Source organism: Callospermophilus lateralis, chromosome 6 (assembly GCF_048772815.1).
Source record: "Callospermophilus lateralis isolate mCalLat2 chromosome 6, mCalLat2.hap1, whole genome shotgun sequence".
NCBI classification, from domain to species: Eukaryota; Metazoa; Chordata; class Mammalia; order Rodentia; family Sciuridae; genus Callospermophilus; species Callospermophilus lateralis.
This window is the reverse complement of record NC_135310.1, coordinates 94,680,929-94,703,221: the sequence shown is the minus strand read 5'-3', so window position 1 is coordinate 94,703,221 and position 22,293 is coordinate 94,680,929. Positions and strand designations below refer to the sequence as shown.

Here is a 22,293-nt window from a genome sequence, read left to right as displayed (position 1 = left end):
AATCATACTATACTGATAAACTAGAATGTTTCAATAATAATAAAATTATCATTGATTAACTGAACAATATTTATTAAAGAAAACATGCAAATATTAGCACTTAACATAATTTTAAATTAGTCCTGTTCTTTAAAAATGAAAAAAAAAATACAAAGATAAATCTTTAGGTCATACACCTTTTTATTTGTTTACCATAAAGTTGTTGCAATATTATCAAATGTGATCATGAGAAATAATATGACTAAAATGTTCATTGATTGTAATCTTTGTGTATTTTCTTGAATTTAGAGAAAGAAATTTTATTTACTTTGTTTGTAATTATTCTAATGGGTATAGAAAAATATTCAAATACATATACAAGATTATAAATATGCTTTGCTTGCTTGTTTCTAAGAGAAAATTTATAGCTGCTCAATTAGTAAATTTCTTGTAAAAATTATCTTTATTATACTGATAGAGGTAAATATGCCTTAAAGCTAAAGCATTAATTTAATCATCTGTGTGAATACTCATCTTTTTGTAATTGGCAAAACACATACATGTAATATGTATGGAGCTTATTTCATTTACTAATGGATTATAAAAAAAAATAAAAAATAAAAGAGAGATTTGGGTCATACATTAAATTAAATGTCCGGGGGATTAGAAGTCAGACTGTCTGGAGTTGCAATACCTCTGAATGAAATTTGAAATAAGCAATGAGTGGTATTATGTTGTGTATGGTTTGCTCAACTTAATAGATATATTGATACCTCTCCTTCCTCAGCACCACAAACAAATAATGTTCTTTATTTGATTCTAGAAGAAAGACAATCTAAGAGGTTCCTGCTTAGAGGATATCAAGTTCATTGTGGTTCCCCTAATGAAAGCCAGTTGCCAACTCACAAACCTATAAAAGATTTCCAGTCTTCAAGGCTCAAATATTCCTGAAAAGTTTCCCATCAGCTGTCATAAAATATTACCACCCAACAGTTGGCTGAAGACTCCAAATGACAGGGAACAAACCATTTTAAAAGGTACTTAAAGAAAACTCAGGCACTATATAGAAGAGAAGAAAATCAAAATGAAAAAAAAAAAAGTGAGAATACTTTAGAATTTCAAGAAAACTATTTTGCCCATATAAATGAATTCGCAAATACATACAATTTAAAAGAGAACACTTCCCTAGAATATTACAAATAGAATAAAACATTAAAATCCAAAACTAGCTCTTAAATAGTCAATTAGAACAGAGTACAGTAGAAAGTAGAGCAATTTGTAAAAGTGGGTAATAAAAAGGAAATTAGGAGAAAATGAAAAAATCAATTTAGAAAACTAAAGCAGTAAAATAAAAATAAGAAGAACCAGTCTTTTAAACAAAAGAATTTAAAAAGTGATTCCCTGCCATGAATAAGTTCTTATTTACTTCCCAAATGTCCCAACATTGTAAAATTTCAGGTCACTGGGCAAAAAACATACAAATAGGCTTCCAGAGAGAGAAATACAAGTTGAATATTATAAATCAAACAGCTGCCTGTTATGTACAAGATTACACACTATGATATAACTTTCCCTCTTTTTGCTTTATCATTTATCTTGGATCATTATTAGTCATATTCCAAATTCATTTCCACATATGCTTATCCTTTGTTTCCAATAAAGAACCAAATGGTGTCATATATTATCCTGAGCATATTTCATTTAACATGAGGCATACACAGTGATGGGAAGGCTAGGCCAAACATTCTATAAATTTGTAATGTTACTGGGTAATGCAAATTGCTTCTATTGGACAATGTACTGATTTTATATTATAGCCATCAGTGGATAAAATCACTAAGATGTGAGCCTATCATATTCTTTCCAGGCTGACAGAAGAAAAATTATATATGTATGATGTTTTTAAACTTTGCTTTACTGGCAGTTTGAATGAAGCTGAGCGTATCTCCCCCACATGTGTAAGGATACTTTCTGTCATCTCATGTAAATCACAAGTTTGTATTACTGACTGATTATCAGTTGTTTGTTATCTTTTGGTGTTTTGCTTCTTAATTTCTAGGGATAATTGACATTTAGTGACTTGCTGAGTAAAGCATTAATTTTTTTTTGTTTTATGAAATCTATAGTTTTATGAAAGTGATCTTCTATTAAATTAAGTGTCCTTACAGTTCTTTTTTTGTCTTTTGAGTTCTATTATGTTTTCAGAAGCACATAATTTTACTTTTCGGGTAGTCAGACATCAATCCTTTCATTGTGGCTTCTAAATTTTAAACAGTAGCTAAAAAGACATTCCGCATTTAAATTTACATATTATTCACCAACATTTCTCTTGTACTTCTGTATGTTTTTACATTTAAAATGTTTATTTGAATTTAAATCAGAGAATGATGGAAGGCATATACAAGATGTATCTTTTTTCAGATAGCTATCTAGTTGTTTAAAATTGATTATTGACAGTCCTTACATAATTTAATGATTTAGAGGGCCATTTTAGTGTATGCCAAATTTTCTGAATGACTTGGCTTTATTTTGGAACATTGTATATAGGTGTATTCCTTGACTATCAATGCAACAATGTCATGATTTTTTGTTATTGAAGCTGTACATTCATATCTGGCAGCACTGTTCCTCCATCATGCAGTATACATTACAGCATTGTATATATTTAAACTCTTTTTTTCAGATTGTGTAAGCATGTATTTATATTATAGTAATATTTTTAAAATTCTCTATTTAAAACTTGAGTGTTATTGTTAATTTCAGTCTTATATATTTTAACTACTATTTACATGAAATTTTTATTTCTTTATATCATTTAGACTATTTGAGAAATACAATTCTTTTTTCATTTATATATTTATTGATTATCTTTATTTCTTTGTACTTTTTTTGAAACTTACTACTATATGCAATATGGGTGAAAATCTCTTAACTGCATTTGTTTTATAAAATAAAACTTATGTGTGTTGTACTGAGACTGAACTCATGGATGCTTTATCATTAAGATGTATCACAACCCTTTCATTTGTTTATTTTTATGGTACTATGGATTGAATCCAGGGTTGATTTACTTTACCAATGAACTATTTTAACCCTGCATCCCTTTTTACTTTTTTATTTTGAGACAGGGTCTCACTAAGTTATTAAGGTTGATCTCAAATGTAAGATCCTCTAGCCTCAGCCTTTGAGTTTCTGGGATTGCAAGTACCATCACACCCAGCTAAAATATTTTTTTCTTCCTAAATTTTTATCTACAGCCCTAAAATCCTAAATGGATGTATAGATAGTGGGCATTTGACAAAAATAGAGTTGAATTTGGAAAAATATGGTGAGAAAAATGTTTTTTTGAAGAAGATTGCTTTCAAGATACAGTATTTCATACTCATATAATAATCATTATAAATTTACCAAAAGACTACAATGAATACATTGTAATTAATGTCTTATAAGCTCTTCTACAAAACTTAGAATGAACTACTTAAAGGAAAAAATAGAAGGAATAAATATTCATTTGAAACATCAATTCACAAATCCAAGAGTCACTATTTGTTTATGAAAACTGTCTACCAGTAGATATAACATGTTATAAATGTATATATTTAATTTATATTAGTAAACTAATAATGATGTTCTTAAGGATTGGTGTTCAGAGAATTTCTCTCTCTCATTTTTGCCATGATTTCATCTTTTTTAAAGCATGATTCACATTCTTATTTCACTCCACAACTTATTATCCACTTTGTCAGTAACTCTTTTTCTCAAACCTATTAATACATACAATTAACATAAATGATGACACTGAAAAGAAACAGTGCATGTCAGCTCTTTCTCAAGTCCTGCACTATAGACCAATTGACCTTGAAGGGGCTTCTTCTAATTAATTACCATCCTTCTTTGTAGGGTAATCATATTGGTGAGAAATGATTGGGCGTGTAAGATACTTCATTTAGTTGGTAGAAAAATCCCTTAATTAAAATAATTTTACTGCTGGTAAAATTAATGCTCCCCATGTAAACTCACCAGCTTGGTTTTAAAGTTCCTCTTCAATTATATTTTATGAGAAACAAAATAAGATCTTAATGACAACAACCAGAAGAAATAAGAAAAAACCTTGCAGTGCATAAGATGCATAATTCTATTTCCATATTTTTCATTTGTTGTAAATTCTGTTTTGTTTTAAAAACTTTACTATTAGAAATTGAGTTGCTGAATCCTAATGTTGACATTAAAAATGAGTTTGGCTTTACTAGAATATTTATTGACTTTTGATCTTTATTACACTGGTTTCTTTCCCTTACACAGCCCAAGTCATTTAGATGCTCAGATGATAGGGTTACATAAGTCTTATTTTTGTGACATTCAGCTATATTCAGTAAGTTCTGACCATACTTTCATGAAGGGATAATGATTAAATATACTTAGATTACTTTGATGCTAAATGCTCAGCACTGATTCATCCTTAAGCAATTTGGACTTTATATTATACCTACCATGCTGTGAGAGATATATTTGTTATTGTACTGTCATTCACAAAATTGACTATATTTACTTAGAGATGATTTATCCAGGAGTGACTGGCTTTCTATTACTCCCCCTATTTTCCCTTAAAAAATACACTCGTTATTACAGCATTTTAAATATGTTCCCTTTAGCACTTTTTAGTTCTCAAAAGATGTTTCTGTTTTAAAATAACCAGACACATGTAAGCATTATTTCTAGTTTGTGGCAAAAGGAAATCAATTATGAAAATGATGTAAGTATTGAAGTTCATGAACTAATGTGGTGTGTGACAGGAGATGGTGTTTCTCAATCTGCACATGAAAAGCATTTGGGAAGCCTGTAAAGGTCTTCTAGGTCCACCTCACTACAATCCTCTTTGCTTGTTCACTACTGCAAGGTCAACATCAATATGTTTCATGAGCTCTTCAGAAGATGGCCGGGGTTGAAAACCATTGAACTAACATAATTTATAAATAGTCCTGAGACAAATGTGTCAATTTTTCTCTAACTTCATTTGTTGTTCTTGTTTGTTTGTTTTGCTTGATAGAGTCATTTGTAAAGTAGTATTCATAACACAGTCTCTGAAGTTCCTTTTAACACTAACATAGTATAATCAACAAGTCATTGCTCTCTTCTACCACTTCTGGTCTTGAGTGTGATTTGCTTAATGAACTGATAACTATTTCTGTCATTAGAGGTTGTTAACTCTACAGAATAGTATTTTATGAGCATGATGAAATAAATTATCATGTCCTCTTCTTAAAAGACTAATTGTTAGTTTATTTTAACACTGTTTAATGTAACAGTAATCTTATAAATGCAGCGGCTGTCAGTTAAATAAAATAAGCTCTTAGTTAAAAACAGACACATCAACTCTACTAATTTGCTTATTGTTGATAAATTCTAATGCCAAAATATCAATGTCAGAGGAAATATTCTTTGAAAGAATTAATTGAAGTACCATACAGTTTGAAGAATGTGAATCAGATTTGCATCAGCTAAGTCAACTAGTATTAAAATGTAATCAAAGATAATTATGCTCATCAAAATAGACTCTAAGATAGGAATTGACAGTCTATAAAACAATTAAAATATATGTAATAAAACATGTGCTCAATGCTTTCACAAGATCTGACTAAGCCAGAAAATTAACTCTTATTGATACCTCTGCCATTTGCTCACATTTACAATCTATGAAGAAAAACTTCATTTATTTGAAGTTTCCATTACTTGAGATTATAACTTCAACCAACTACTTACATTTTCCCCTTTCTGATTTATTTATCCATTTTATCATCCTTTTAAAAATGTCACACTCTACAGTGATTTATTACTACTTTTAGAATATTTACCTGATACTTTAATTCTAACATTTCCCTCCCCACACCTTAATTTACTCTTTTTCAGAGCCCCAGTTTTAAAAGGATTTCTCTTCTAATGAGTGTTTTTACAAATATGATTCCCTCAGTCCAGAAGGCTCTCCTCCACAAATATTCTGCCATAGTGTCCTCCATGCCTCTTTTTAATGGTCATTCTCTCTGAAAAGCTATTTTGATCTCCCAATTTTCCCAACTTGCTTTCTCAATTACCACCATTTTTCTTTATTCAGCATATTTTTTTGTGGGTTTTGTTTGTTTGTTTGTTTGTTTTGTTCTGTTTTTTGTTTTTTGTTTGTTTCTTTTTGGTACTAGGGATTGAACTCAGGGGCACACAACCTCTGAGCCACATTCCCAGTTCTATTTTGTATTTTATTTAGAAACAGGGTCTCACTGAATTGCTTAGAACCTCCCTTTTACTGAAGTTGGCTTTGAACTCGAGATTCACTTGCCGTAGCTACCAAATAGCTGGGATTACAGGCATGTGCCACCAGCCTAGCTTGGTTTTCTTTTTAAAAAGCTTTCACAGAAGGCTATTTGTTCCCCCAAAGAGCATTTTATTTAAAATATAACTGAATATTTATCACTGTGCATACTTGTCCATAATCTCCCTCAATCAAAGGGATCCATGAGAAGAGAGAGCAGCTCTGATTTTATTGGTATTTTGTACCAAGCTGAATTCAATGGTGGTAGTTGTGTTCAGCATGTTTGTTAAAGGAACAAATCACAATAAAAGACAATTTCATTTTGCTTTATGTTGTATTTTGAGATGTAAAATTATCTGTATGATCAAAAAAGTATTTATTATGTAGTAATTTTTGAGTGACCTAGGTAAGTTAATTTTTTTTAAATAAACTAATTACTGCCAGGTGCTGTGCAGCACACCTGTAATCCCAGCAGCTCAGGAGGCTGAGGCAGGTGGATCAGGAGTTCAAAGCCAGCCCCAGCATAAGGGAGACGCTAAGCAATTCAGTGAGACCCTGTCTCTAAATAAAATATAAAATAGGGATGGAGATGTGGTTGAGTGATTGAATCTAGGTAGAAAGTTTAATCCAGGGTAACAAATTTAATTGATTAATTAATTAATTACCCATTAATCCAAATTGCCACACATATTCAAATTGAGAAAAAAGTTGTTTTTGCAAATATCATGGTAGGTAGCTCCATAGTAGCAGGGGTACTGATGAATTAAGTGAAATTTCTTCAAAAAACCCAGAGGGATTTTTTTGTTGTTGTTTACCTTGGGAATGCATATATATTGACAAAAAGAAATAATAAAAAATGAGAAATACCTCATTATATATACTGATATATATTTAAATAATATATAAATTATATATATTATATAAATTATATATGCAATATATAATTTATATATATAATATATAGACATTATATAAATTTTTAAGCCATTTGATTTAAAAAAAATTTATGGAGCACACCTTTTATACCTTTGTTCACTTATTACTCATTTTTATTATCTTCTCTTTCTATACGGTCTGCTATGACGTTCATGTTCAAAATTATTATGCACAATTGTTTTGGTTTTAACCAACAACATTCTTTGTCTTTTTGTGTGGGAGGCTATCATGTTATTTTTCTCATGAGTTAAATATAACAATTGTGTGAATTAATGATCACTTCACTTAAAATACAAGTGACTAAATAGTATTAACAAAATGAAATGCCAGACTATTGTTCAAATTATTTATTATTTGAAAATATTTTAAGTTTAATGAAGACATATTTCCTAATAATATGTTTTGTTTATTATAATCTTCAACATTTTCACATACAGATCCTATCTAGTTATACCTACAACCCTATTAATTAAATATAAATCACCTTTTAAATCACACTGAAGCCATCACTAAAGTTTTAATACATGTGATTTTACTTAAACCTTAGAAAAATATGATCATTAAAAATCTTAATTCTGAAGACAGACTAGGACAATGAATTCTATTCAGAGCATACCTTATGATCATTGTTAATTTTCCAAGGCTCCAGTGAATAAGCTCTCCCTTTATTTAGCAGGAGAAAGTATAACTAATTCATGGAACACAAGGAATCATTAACACAGGAGAATCCCTTCAATGCCATTACTATGCTAAGTAAATTTTTCTCTAATTTTTTCAAGTCATGATTGCTTTCTACCTAGATTCATAATCTTAATTTCCTAATGACATAATAAAGGATGACTCAAAGTATAAGTCTCTATATTACATAATAAGTGACCATGTTACTAACTGGAATCACACTGAAAGTAAGAAATAATCTGAAAAATAGTTTTCATTTAATTATAATAAATGAATATCAAGAGAATATGATTCTGTGATATATTTGAAAATCTTAGGATCACTTAAAACTTCAACCCATCTCTTTTTACTAAGATGTATCAAACTCTATGCTTAGAATTAACCTGTCTTCACTGTCAAGAAACACTGCCTTTATTGCATTTGTAGTTGTCATTGTGATGGAAGAAATAAAAACTTAATACATTCTAAATATATGACTGTACAAAATAAATTTTAGGGAATTAAGGTGTTATTCATATTGATAGGAGCCCATAGAGTCATCTATTCATTTCAAACAAAGCAGAACAAAACAAATACTAAACTTAAACTAAGTCATTTCTTAGGTGTTTTACTTTCTATTTGCTGTTGTTTATTTATTTTTTAAGCTAAGAATAATAGAGGTAGCTGGATGAGATATGCAATTTCCATTTCTGCCTGTCCAACTCACAGATCATGAAACCATTCAAACATAAGATTTCAATTCTCCTGTAATAACTTTGAAGGAGATAGTCTAGATAGATAGAAAGATAAATAGACAGACAGATAGATAGATAGATAGACAGACATACTGATAGAGCAAACATCCATTAATGACAGATGTGGAGCAAATTGATAGAAGAAACATGGATTTCCAAACAGATACTCTGGGCACTCTTCCTGTTGATCAGAATGTAACCTGCAGACCTCAACTTTTCTGAATTAAAAAAAAAAATAACAACAACAACAACAACAAAAAACACAAGGTACCCCAGCCTAGATTCCAGTTGTCAGAACGATTATGTTGTGGTTAGACCCTTGTATCCTATGTGAGCATATAGTGAAACTATTGTGATTTTGAATGAAGTGTGGGTTTATAGGGAGGTATTTGTGAGGAAAATTGGAGCCTTTGCTATTTTTCTTAAATCACTGAAACATCAATACATTTTCTTCAATCATAAAAATTTCCAGGCACTTAGGGGCTATTTGTTTTATTGGACCATATATAAAGGTTAGGAGTCTTGTGATATAGATTTTGCCTCTATTTCTGACATCTCATTCATAACTTGTATTTTTGTATAATTCACATATACATGCATACAAACATTTATTTTGCTGTAACAGCAAGAAAAGAGATATGCAGTACATTCTTTAAGGCAAGTTAATTTAATATGAATGACACAATATAATTAGAAAAGTAGAAACTTTTGAATGAATAAACTACCAGACATTAAAAGACGAAACATGAAAGCATTCTACATTTTCTTATTGATTCACTTTATTTTACTGGATTCATTTTATTTTATTGAGAAAAACACTATGTTTTCATATGATATTCCCAAGGGAAAATATAATATTTCCATGTGATATTCCTAAGGGAAATCTGTCATATGGTGTAGGATATTAAACAATTGGTAATACTTCAATAATATAGCTATAGATAACTATTTATGAAATTGACCATGAATTCATAAAGTGTTCTCTTTGTAGTGCTGCATTATTCAAGTAAGATGCTAAAAAAATAAATCAACTCTTTTTTTCTTTGAGTATGAATTTTGAAAATGCTGCTATTGTTCAAAAAATAATCATTCTGAATTCATATGTAAATGGTGGTTAATTTAATAAGCATTTCCTATTAAAACTCTATTTTCTTGGTTCTCATAACATTAAATAAAACAATAATTTAATGATTCAAGGTCATTCGCATTACTAAATATTAGTGTCTTTGCTGAATTCAGTTTTCTCAAATTGGCTTCTTTTTTACATTGTAGTTAATTTACAATATAATGATGGTCTGTCAATATCTAAATTTCCTCAGTGATCTTACTTAGATAATGTAATCATATAAATCATTCTCCATAAATTTTGTTTGCTCACAAATGTTTTGCATGGAAGTGCTCACTTAATTTGATTTTTTTAAAAGAGAGAAAGAGAAGAGAGAAAGAATTGTTTTAATATTTATTTTTCGGGGCTGGGGATGTGGCTCAAGCGGTAGCGCGCTCGCCTGGCATGCGTGCGGCCCGGGTTGGATTCTCAGCACCATATACAAACAAAGATGTGTCTGCCGAGAACTGGAAAATAAATATTAAAAAAATTCTCTCTCCCTCTTTCTCTCTCTCTCTCTCTTTAAAAAAAAAAAAAAAAAAAAAATATATATATATATATATATATATATATATATATATTTTATATTTATTTTTCAGTTTTTCGGTGGACACAACATCTTTATTTTGTTTTATGTGGTGCTGAGGATCGAACCCAGCGCCCAGCACATGCCAGGCGAGCATGCTACCGCTTGAGCCACATCCCCAGCCCTTAATTTAATTTTTTAATCTCCTGAAATTAATAATTTGAATTGGTGCCTTAAAATAATACTTATTTATAATACTATTTCCCATCAAATTTCCACAAAATTATTACAAGATAATATGCTGTGGTTTGGGAATGCACTTTAGAATTTTTAAATTTCAACTTTTAGCTCTGAAATAGAACTATGACTATATAAAATAAATTCACCTTTTTTGGTAGAGTAAAACTGGGATGATTAACTCAACTCGTTTCCCGGGGCATTCCTTTAGTCTTTCTTGCAGGAAAATTTAGATGGTTGATGGCTATAAATAAATTATCTACTCAAAGTATTATTATGAAATGAGGAATGAAAGAGGATGAGGAGCAGAGGTGCAATTGATATCGGAGGGGAGGGAGAAATGGATTTTTGTTCTCTGAGGATTCTGAAGTGTGTGTGGGCTGGGGCAAGGCATTTAGTTACCATAGCATAAACTAACCTAACATACTTTGTTAAGGCTGTCCCTCTAGACTAGATGGAATGAATTCACTTGCTCAGGACAATTTCATATTTGAAATATGTATCATATTTGTTAAATCACTCCTTATCCTACAAAATACATAAAATATATTCTTGCAAGGAAATAAAAATCACATGTATTACAGAAAATAATAGATGTTTATTAAATTGCTAATAAAAAATATACATGGCATGTAGCAGTGCACTAATTCTCTGTCCTCCACTTCTCAGTTTATGTATATAACTTGTAAAGAAAAATCATTTCAATTCAGCAATTGCCCTATTTCTTTTGATAGTGTGTGGCATGCCAGGGGGTAGTATAAACTGATATGCATATGGAAGTGAGCATCTATCTTATTGTTGGCAGCAAACTAATTAACTGGCACATATTAAGAAAAAAACTAAACTTGAACTGACTTTGAACCTCGATAAGCTTAAAAGAAGCATAATTTGGTAAGCAAACAGTGAAATTATGAAAATGATGAAATAGTTTCACAATGACAGTGAAAAGAAGCAAAAGAATTAAGAAAATTGCCATAAAAGGAAAGGCAATCTGTTTCTTGTATCCATGTCAGTTTATGTTACATCAGCAAACAGCATATTTTTTCATTAGCAAACTTTTGTGATTTTTATTTGGTAGACATGATACATATTCATAAAAATTTTATAACCTTATCCAACTGATTTATCATATTATGTACCAAATATATTCAATGTCATTTTCCTGAAGGCTTTTCTTTTTGTAAAGGAAAACTGAATTTGACTGATAGTCTGAAGAGGATTTTAAAGCAATGTTAGATGTTAATCTCTTATTTTAAAAGCCACTTTTCTTAGGCAAGATAATCATTTATTTTAGTAATTCTGCCTTTCATGATATATTAAGCATTGTGCATTTTTTCTCTATTAAAAAACTATATCATAAAATTATGGCTTATACAGAACACAGCAACATCAACATTCCCTGGTGATCCTATTTATGTTAATTTGAGGAATTTACTGGTTTTGAAAAACTGTGTAGAAGAAAGATCTTTATTTCTTAAATGAGATGCTAATAGTAGAAGAATCTCACTTCTCCTCTCTCCTGTTTTTGACCATGTTAACATATATACAAACTCATTATTACTCAAGTAAATTCAAAAGCATTATCTCATTTTGTGTTTGTTTGTTTATTTGTTTTATTTTGGTACTGAGGATTGAACCCAGGTGTGCTTAACCTCTCAGCCACATCCCCAGCCCTCTTTATTTTACTTTTGAGACAGGGTGTCTCTAAATTGCTTAAGGCCTCCCTAAATTGCTGAGGCGGGCCTACCACTTATAATCCTCCTGTCAGCCTCCCAAATTGCTGGGATTAAAGGCATGTACCACTATGCCTGGTTCATTAGAATTTTTTTTAAATTTGAATGCCTAAATAATTAATGTATTTCATTGTTTATTTCAGATAATGAGACAAAAAATAAGTATTATTGTTGGGTTAAGCTTATAAACACAATTGTCATAGAGCTAGGACATAAAACTACATGCTTAGATTCAATTCCCATTGTCTTCTACTTTATTTTATATTTTTCTTTGTCCTCCAATAAAGATATTATTAGTGCAAGTGTTAATTGACTTAGACATAAATCAAGTCATTAAAAATCTGAAATACATAACTATGTATAACTTGCTTCTTATTGTTTATATATTAGTCCTTGCATTGACATTTCTTATTTACTCATCCTTCTTTACCTAATATGAATTGATAATATTTTATTTATTAATAAAATATCTAATTTTACCTGATTTAAAAAAGCATAATTATCTATGGTAAAACAGTGATTAGATAATATACATCAATGTCCAATTTCCATTCATATTCAGAGTCTTTTGTGGAAAAATTAATATTGTGAAATCAGTTGTATATAATTTTAAAATTAATAATATTAACATATTTTATCCTATTTTGTTGAGTAGCACCTAAAAAAATATACCTGAACAACAACAACAAAATGACAGAAATGATACAAACTGAAACCTAAGAGCTATCCCAACTTTCCTTTAAGAAGACCCAAGCAACCTGATTTTAAAAATACATTCTCAAATATCTTGGGAAATTTTATAAGGCCATCATTGTAGTCTTCATTTTTTCATAAGTCATAATAGTTGACAGAAGAAAGACTATATGCTTATGTGATTGCTGAATGTGAAAATTCAGCAACCATTTATTGAAACAAAAACATAACTGTTCTCTGGCTACTATGGAAAATGGGACACAAAAATTAATGGTAATATCCTTGTTGTAACTGACTTCACAGTGTGTTTATATCATTCCAAGAAATCTTGGATGTGAGTAGTGCAATATGGGAAGACAGTGCTACATACAAGTGCTATATACAATAGGAACAGAAAAGGCAGCTACAATCTGTGTGACCACAAAAGCTAAGAGAGATTTCCTTCCAATCAAAGGCATGAAATTACTAACTATGTGAATAAGAAAAATATTCTAGGAAGAGAAACTGCATGTACAAAGCACAAAATCATGAAAAACCTCAGTATGATCAGTGGTTCAGTGTTGCTGACAAAAAGTTCTTGGAACATATGTGTTCTTTTATGTAAATGAGTAATAGTGAGATAGCTGATGGAGTGAATGAGAGAAGATGGGATCACAGAGATGAATCACCAAGTTTGAAATTAATAAAAGAAGTGATGGGAAACATTGAAGAATTTTAAATAATGAAATTATTTTACACTTAATATGGCAGAAATATGAATATATTTTAGGGATGAGATATCCAATGATGTCATATTCAATAAGCTTTCTTTTACTAATGATGGAAGTAAATCTGAAAGGATGCATTGCTAAGGGACCAATTAAAATAGCTGGAGCTATTATTCTTATTAGTAAAAACATTTAATGTTTTATATGTCAAGAAAAACATAATAATTAACTACTTTTGGTATTTGCATTTCTTGAGAGAGTTCAACTCAGTAACCGATATCAGACAAAGGAAACATTTAACTATCAGTAAAATAGACTTTGGAGTTCAAGACACTAACCATATTAATCACTCAAAAATATAGTTTCTAGAAAAAGTGATTTCAGTAAATTAATTTGAAGGAAACTGAACTTATTTCTACTTACTGCAACTTGGGTTTATTGAAAAATGAGGAAATAGAGAAAAATTAAGTATTTATTAAGTATAGGAATCTAAATTAAAGAATGTCATATAGGTAAGCAATGGTGGAATGGATGTAGCATAAGAGGTTACAGGGTTAACAGAGTACATCAAAGACATTGTCCATACTCAATAGGGAAAAGACAATTTGATGGCAATTGTAGGTGAATTTAAAAAGGTTATTTTGGAGGGGCTAGGGTTGTGGCTCAATGGTAGAGCACTGGCCTCTCAAGTGTGAGACCCTGGGTTTGATCCTCAGCAACACATAAAAATAAATAAACAAAATAAAGATATTGTACCCATGTGTAACTAAAAAAATTGTTTTTAAAAAGGTTATTTTGGAGAATTGAACAGATGTTTAACAAAAGGGGAAAAACAAAAGATATAGTACCAAAGATGATATAGTACTAAATATATAAAACTAAATATGATAATGAAAAAAATGATAATAAAACTCAAAACAATTCTCTCCTCTTAGCTAAAGAAAGACTTGAATTTTAACTGTTTAAAGGCCCACTGAGTGATAGATAATAATTAAGCAAATTATTTTAAACAATGCCTTTCAATAGAATAAAAGTTTGGTGCATATTTGTACATGTATAAAGATGTATGTGGAGCCGAATGAATAAGAGGAGCTCAAGTTATTTAATGTCTTTTCTTTTACACAAACACATCATATTTAATTGATTTCTAAATTTCCTTGCAGGGAAAATTTGAAACAAGTTAGAAGATGTAGAAATAGTCACATGTGGATGAGAAGTTTAATTTACTGAATTATAAGGTGACAGGCTTTTGTTACACTACAGTGATTCATTAGCTAATGTTCCTCTTCAAAACAAAAAGCAAAAATAAAGTCTACTCCCATTCTTTGATAATGATGAAAGAAATTAAGGAAACACACTATAGTTGTCATAAATATGGTGCAATACATAGCACTTAACAGAATTATTTGAATAAATAAATCATTATTCAAACTCTGTGACATCCTATATGAGTGTGCAATTTCTGTGGGGGTGGGATGTGCTGGGGATTGAACTCAGGGGCACTCAACCACTGAGTCACATCCCCATTCCTATTTCGTATTTTATTTAAAGACAGGGTCTCATTGAGTTGCTTAGTGCCTCCCTGTTGCTGAGGCTGGCTTTGAACTATTGATCCACCTGTCTCAGATTCCTGAGCTGCTGGGATTACAGGCATGTGCCACCACACCTGGAAGTGGTGGACAATTCTTAATGACCAGAAAGCCTGTTATTTCCCTATTTTTCTTGTTTTCAATAGTAATGCAACAAGAAGAGAACATTGCTACCAACATCACCAAATATTTTGTCTTTCCCTTTAAAAATATAACAATTCTATGCAGAATCACTTCTTTATTAAATACATATTAATTATAAGTCTGTTCTAAGTAAGACAGTGTTAGTTGACTGACACAAAGTAGGGAAAACTTACCTGATTCTCTTAGACATAACTGAAATAAAGATACCCTCACCCCCATCCCCCCAAAAAGAAAGTCATAATTCCTAAAGGCAATAAATTCAAGAACATAATTAATTCAAGATTCTACAAAATTAAATATTCCCAGTTAAATATGCCTAAACATAGTTTACTGTTTGAGTAAAAAGTAAAGTTTTATACACATATAATAATAAATGTGCATGTGTAACCTATAATTACTTAAAATGTTTATTTATTAGAAGGCATTTCCTTTCTCTTCTAAAATATATAAATTTGTTAAAAATTTCTGTTTTATATTTATATTGTATGTGTATTATATGTGCTATCTTGTTCTTTGATATATTTATTCTTTGTGAAAGACTTATTTTAAATCTAATAAATGCAATGTATGTTTCAACAACCTATCATTGTTTTAAATAAAAAGAAAATTAGAAAAGGTATGTAAAAATCTTTTCAGAATAAATTTACTCTTATTTTCAACAATCAATCTCAAAGAATTATGAAAATGTTCTAATGGAATATATTTTTTAAATATATTTTCAAATGTAAAAGTTGTGGCTTATATAGTGTATTAATTTCATTTTTCTTGATAAATTTGTCTGATTGTGGAGTTATTCCTACTAACAAACTTATTGAAGTTAACATGACATTTTTGGTCTTTGACTCAAAAAGCCTAAAAAATAAAAATATAATTAAAGAAAACATTTTAGGCTTTATTTTGCTTCATGTTAGAATAGACCCATTGAAGCAATCCTGCCGAATTAAGTTTTCTAAAGTTAGGAATGTGTTAAAATTATATTCTTATTTTTAATTCATGTAGAAGTTTAGGAAAATGATGACATGTTTGGCCACTGAAAGTTAATTTATAAACTAAATGCAGATCAGACCATTTTCATAATTCGTTGATACTGGTTGCTTGACGGTTGAAAATAAGAGTAAATTTATTCTGGAAACGATTTTCATACCTTTTCTAAAGAAAAAATTAAAGTATCAATCTGAAAACTAAGTTACTCAAGAAGTAGAAAAAAAATCAAAAGCTAGACAAGGTGGTATACCCTATAATTCGAACTCATAAGGAGCATAAGCCAGGAACATTACAAAGTTGAGGCAGAAACATGACAAACTCTGAGGAAACCTTGGAAATGTAGGAGAACTTGTGTCAAATTAGCAAATTAGCAAGAGCTGGGGAATATAGATTAGTGGTACAGCACTCCCTAGGCTCCATCCTCAGTACTGGGGAAAAAATGAAAGGAAAATAATCTTAGATATAGTGAAGTAATAATATACAAATAGAAAATAAATAAAATTTTTAAATATTATTGTCTTACATGAATTGAAAAATTATATTAATAGTTAACTTCATTGCTGGATGTGATCTTAATACATATTTTATATTTTAATTCTTGACCCTCATAAAGGAAGTCAAGTTGGACTATACTAAAAATACAAAATTTCATCATTTTATCCTTCTCTTTGAGGTTTCTTTGGGTAATTTTAAAATTCCTCCAAATATATCTTGTGTGTAACTTTTATATCATATGTTTTAATGAGGGAATTTAGGGCAAGATATTCCTGTGGGTCACTCTGGTTCATTTTAAAGATTCAGCTCATTCACCCTGGAAAAGATCACCAAGCTTTCAATATCATTAGTAAAGAGATAGGAGACATGTATTAAAAATAAATGCTGAACAATTAGAAAAGAAAAGCTAATTTTTAAAAAGAAACATTTATTTATTTATGATCACAAATGCTGTACAAATAGGAAGAACAACTTTTTCTTAAGATTAATATTTGGGTGACCATTTTTAGTACAATTACATCATTAAACTTTGAGCCTCATTTTAAGAATTTCTAGTGATGTGCATATTGTCAAAAGGAGCAGATAGGATTCATCCAAAAGTAATACTAACTGTGAAAGAAAACTAAGAAGAAAAAAAAAAGATTTCAGTTTGAAAACAGTAAATGACAAATAATCATAAATTCCTTTTTTTGCCTTTAGAACAGATGTCAAAGACTAATCCAGATTTGCCAATAGTAAGCATAAGCTAAATGCAATAGCAATAATGGTAAAAGGAAGCAAACATCATTCCTCCTGTTTCAAGACCTTGGGAGATTCTGGCTCTGGACATGGATCTGCCTGCAGTTCTTACTCCAGATTTAGGTGGAAAAAAATTATGAGGAGCTTATAAAGGAGATGGGAAACAGATTTATGGAACTACGTGTGTGCAAGAGAGTGTGTATACTGTAAATTTAAGGCAGCAATCTCTCTTCAGTGATTAATTGAATCTATTATTAAATCTAAACTTTGAGTAATTAACTTTAGATTTTTAAATTTCATCTTTTTAATTTTTTATATTTTTGTGTTTTATTAGTGCATTATGGTTATAGAGAATATTGGGCTATTTTGACATAATCATATAACCATGGAATGTAATCTGCTCCTCTTTATTTCTCAAAACTTCCTCATTCCCTTTCCTCCTCCCTCCCCCTGTTCTCCTTCTTTTGCTCTACATATCTTCCTTTTATTTATTTAAAGCTTTTAAAATTAGTACTTTATAGAAAAACGTAAGTGAAAAACCACTATGGTATATTCATATATGTGCATAGCATAATTTGTTCACTTCTACAATTCCTTTCTTTTCCTGTATCTTTTTTCCTCCCCAGTAATTCCCTTCCTCTATTCCACCCATGTCTCTTATTTATAATTAGGTTTGAGATACTACCTGAGGTAAGATTATGTTCTGTCTTTGCAGCATTATGCACCTGAGGTACAGAGTTTCTATAACCTAATTTTTTCAAATATTCTTTTAATGAGATTTACCAGTGACATGACACAAAGAAAAGGAAAAAGAAAGCTAAGAGATTATTTTAAAAAATACACATACATATTTCATAAAGTCAATTCACTACAAATTTTGCCAAAGTTTAGTGAATAGAAATGACAATTAGTTAACCAGCAATATCAGTGATGAATCTATAATCAGATGTTGGCTGCTGGGAGTGATCACAGATGCCTTTAATACAAGCAGATTGGGAGGCTAAGGCATGAGAGTCCCAAGTTCAAAGCTACTCTCAGCAACTTAGGGAGACCCTGTCTCAAAATTTAAAATAAATAAATAAATAAATAAATAAAAACATAAACAGTTTAAAAGGGCTGGGATGTGGCTCCATGTTTAAATTCCCCACGGTTCAACTCATGATACCAAAATAGAAAAAAAAAAATGTTGACTCTATAGTAAATTATATATGAATCAAATATTGTGATATGGATTGCCTTATTTTTAATCAATGCTTTGTTGATCTTCAAGTGCAAGGTAAAAAAATTACTTTATCATTGTTAAAAAATATCTTCAGAATCATGTTAATTTCACTTTCTAAATTTCTAGATGTCCATATGGGGAAGACCACCAGTTAAGCAGAGTGTGTTTAATATCTGTTATTTTAAGCCAAGTAACTGGTAGGACCGTAATCCATTCTCACATGTGTCTTGGAATGGATGACAAATTAATAATATATGTACACATATAGGTTATAAAATTAACAGGCATTATTCCTGAGTAACTGGACAGCAAAATGTTAAAAAAAAAGTGACCTTAGTTTATGAAACTTTCTGGTTGATATTTCTTAAGTAATTGACAAATGGATCTACTAAATATGTCAACCATGTAAATGCAAAGCAGGATTTTAATTAATACATGGTGAATTAAACATAGTGAATGAATTGTTCTGACATATAGAACCAAAAAACCATCTTGCTACTTTTTTGTTTTTTCCTGATCTACTCTCAATCTACTGTATCAATTAGACAGATAACCTTAAAACCCAACTAAATCTAAAAATGACCACTAATAATAAATTGTTTATATTTGACTTTTCAGGTTTTCATATTTTGACTCTCATTGTTTCCCCACCAAACTTATATTCATATTTATGTGTTCAGTTTGAGATCTTCGTTCATTTTCAGCTAGCAAGTTTACATTTTCAAAAGTAATTTTTGAAACTCCTGTGCATTTATTTCTTATTGCTACTGTAACAAATTACTAAAGACTTAGTGTTTTAAAATATTTGTTCTATTAACATGTCTAGAGATTAGAAATACAAAATAGTCTCCCTGGGCTAAAGTTAAAGTGTCAGCACCACAGGATCCTTCTATAGGCTCTGAGAAGAATCTGTTTCTTTGACATTTTCAGGTACTACTGGTGACCTAGAGTCTGTGGAATGTGAGTACCTTCCTTTATCTCCAAAGAACATCATCTGTGCTTCTAGGTTTTCATCATCTCATTACCTTCTGGGAATCCTCACACAGGCCTTTCATATGGACCATGGCAATTACATCAAGTTTGACAGCTCAGAATAATCTCCTCAACGCAAGATCCCTGGTTTAATCACATTAAGGGAATATAAATTCCCTTTTGCCATATTTTATAACATTGATAGGTTCTGGGCACTAGGACATAGGCCCTCTGTGCTATTGTTCAGTCAAGCACAATCTCCCTACCCAGAATTTTTTTTTTTTATTATTTGCTCAAAACATTACAATGATCTTGACATATCATATATCATACATTTGATTCAAATGGGGTATAATTCTTATTTTTCCCACATGTACAGATTGCAGGATCACACTGGTTATACAGCCACTTGTATACATACTGCCATACTAGTGTCTGTTGTATTCTGCTGCCCTTCCTATCCCCTTCCTAACCTCCCCTGCTTTCCCCTCCCCTCCCATCACCTCTCTCTACCCCATCTACTGTAACTCATTTCTCTTTTTTTCCCATCCCCCTCACATCCTCTTTTTTTTTAAGAGAGAGTGTGAGAGAGAGTGAGAGAGAGAGAATTTTTATTTATTTATTTATTTATTTATTTATTTATTTATTTATTTATTTTTATTGGTTGTTCAAAACATTACAAAGCTCTTGACATAGTATATTTCATACATTAGATTCAAGTGGGTTACGAATTCCCATTTTTACCCCAAATACAGATTGCAGAATCATATTGGTTACACATCCACATTTTTACAAAATGCCATATTAGTAACTGTTTTATTCTGCAACCTTTCCTATCCTCTACTATCCCCCCTCCCCTCTCCTCTCATCTTCTCTCTTTACCCCATCTGCTGTAATTTAATTCTCTCCCTTTTTTTTCCCATTCCCCTCACAACCTCTTATACATAATTTTGTATAACAATGAGGGTTTCCTTCCATTTCCATGCAATTTCCCTTCTCTCTCCCTTTCCCTCCCACCTCATGTCTCTGTTTAATGTTAATCTTTTCCTCCTGCTCTTCCTCCCTGCTCTGTTCTTAGTTGCTCTCATTATATCAAAGACGACATTTGGCATTTGTTTTTTAGGGATTGGCTAGATTCACTTAGCATAATCTGCTCTAATGCCATCCATTTCCCTGCAAATTCCATGATTTTGTCATTTTTTAGTGTCTTGGAATGGATTCAAAATAGCTAGACTGTAGAACCAACCCATTGTGTGTAAATGCCACATTTTTTAATCCATTCATCTATTGAAGGGCATCTGGGTTGGTTCCACAGTCTAGCTATTATTAATTGTGCTGCTATGAACATCCATGTAGCAGTATCCCTGTAGTATGCTCTTTTAAGGACTTCAGGGAATAATCTGAGAAGGGCAATAGCTGGGTCAAATGGTGGTTCCATTCCCAGCTTTCCCAGGAATCTCCATACTGCTTTCCAAATTGGCCACACCAATTTGCAGTGCCACCAGCAATGTACAAGAGTACCCTTTTCCCCACATCCTCGCCAGCACTTGTTGTTGTTTGATTTCAGAATGGCTGCCAATCTTACTGGAGTGAGATGGTATCTTAGGGTGGTTTTGATTTGCATTTCTCTGACTGCTAGAGATGGTGAGCATTTTTTCATGTACTTGTTGATTGATTGTATGTCCTCCTCTGAGAAGTGTCTGTTCAGGTCCTTGGCCCATTTGTTGATTGGGTTATTTGTTATCTTATTGTTTAATTTTTTGAGTTCTTTGTATACTCTGGAAATTAGGGCTCTATCTGAAGTGTGAGGAGTAAAAATTTGTTCCCATGATGTAGGCTCCCTATTTACCTCTCCTGTTGTTTCTCTTGCTGAGAAAAAGCTTTTTAGTTTGAATAAGTCCCATTTGTTGATTCTAGTTATTAACTCTTGTGCTATGGGTGTCCTATTAAGGAATTTGAAGCCCGACCCCACAATATGTAGATCGGAGCCAACTTTTTCTTCTATCAGATGCTGAGTCTCTGATTTGATATCAAGCTCTTTGATCCATTTTGAGTTAACTTTTGTGCATGGTGAGAGAAAGGGATTCAGTTTTATTTTGTTGCATATGGATCTCCAGTTTTCCCAGCACCATTTGTTGAAGATGCTATGCTTCTTCCATTGCATGCTTTTAGTCCCTTTATCAAATATAAGAAAGTTGTAATTTTGTGGATTGGTCTCTGTGTCCTTTATTCTGTACCATTGGTCCACCCACCTGTTTTGGTACCAGTACCATGCTGTTTTTGTTACTATTGCTCTGTAGTATAGTTTGAAATCTGGGATCACTATACCGCCTGATTCACACTTCCTGCTTAGAATTGCTTTTGCTATTCTGGGTCTTTTGTTTCGGATAGAAGAAGGTATAGAGGTTCAAACCAAAGGAATGAACAATCTATTGAATGATATAATCTTAGAAAACTTCCCAGATATGAAAGATTGGATGGATTGCCAAATCCTGGAAGCCTACAGGACCCCAAACATAC

At 31.0% G+C, this 22,293-nt stretch overlaps 1 protein-coding gene across 1 annotated transcript in view; it reads right to left on the bottom strand.

The window, feature by feature from the left end:
- Positions 1-22,293, bottom strand: part of Eys (EGF-like photoreceptor maintenance factor) — a 1,514,165-nt gene that overhangs the window by 1,367,081 nt on the left and 124,791 nt on the right. Inside the window, 2 exon segments of the mRNA XM_077109730.1 lie at positions 6,946-6,984; positions 6,987-7,115. Coding sequence (XP_076965845.1) covers positions 6,946-6,984; positions 6,987-7,115 — 168 coding nt within the window.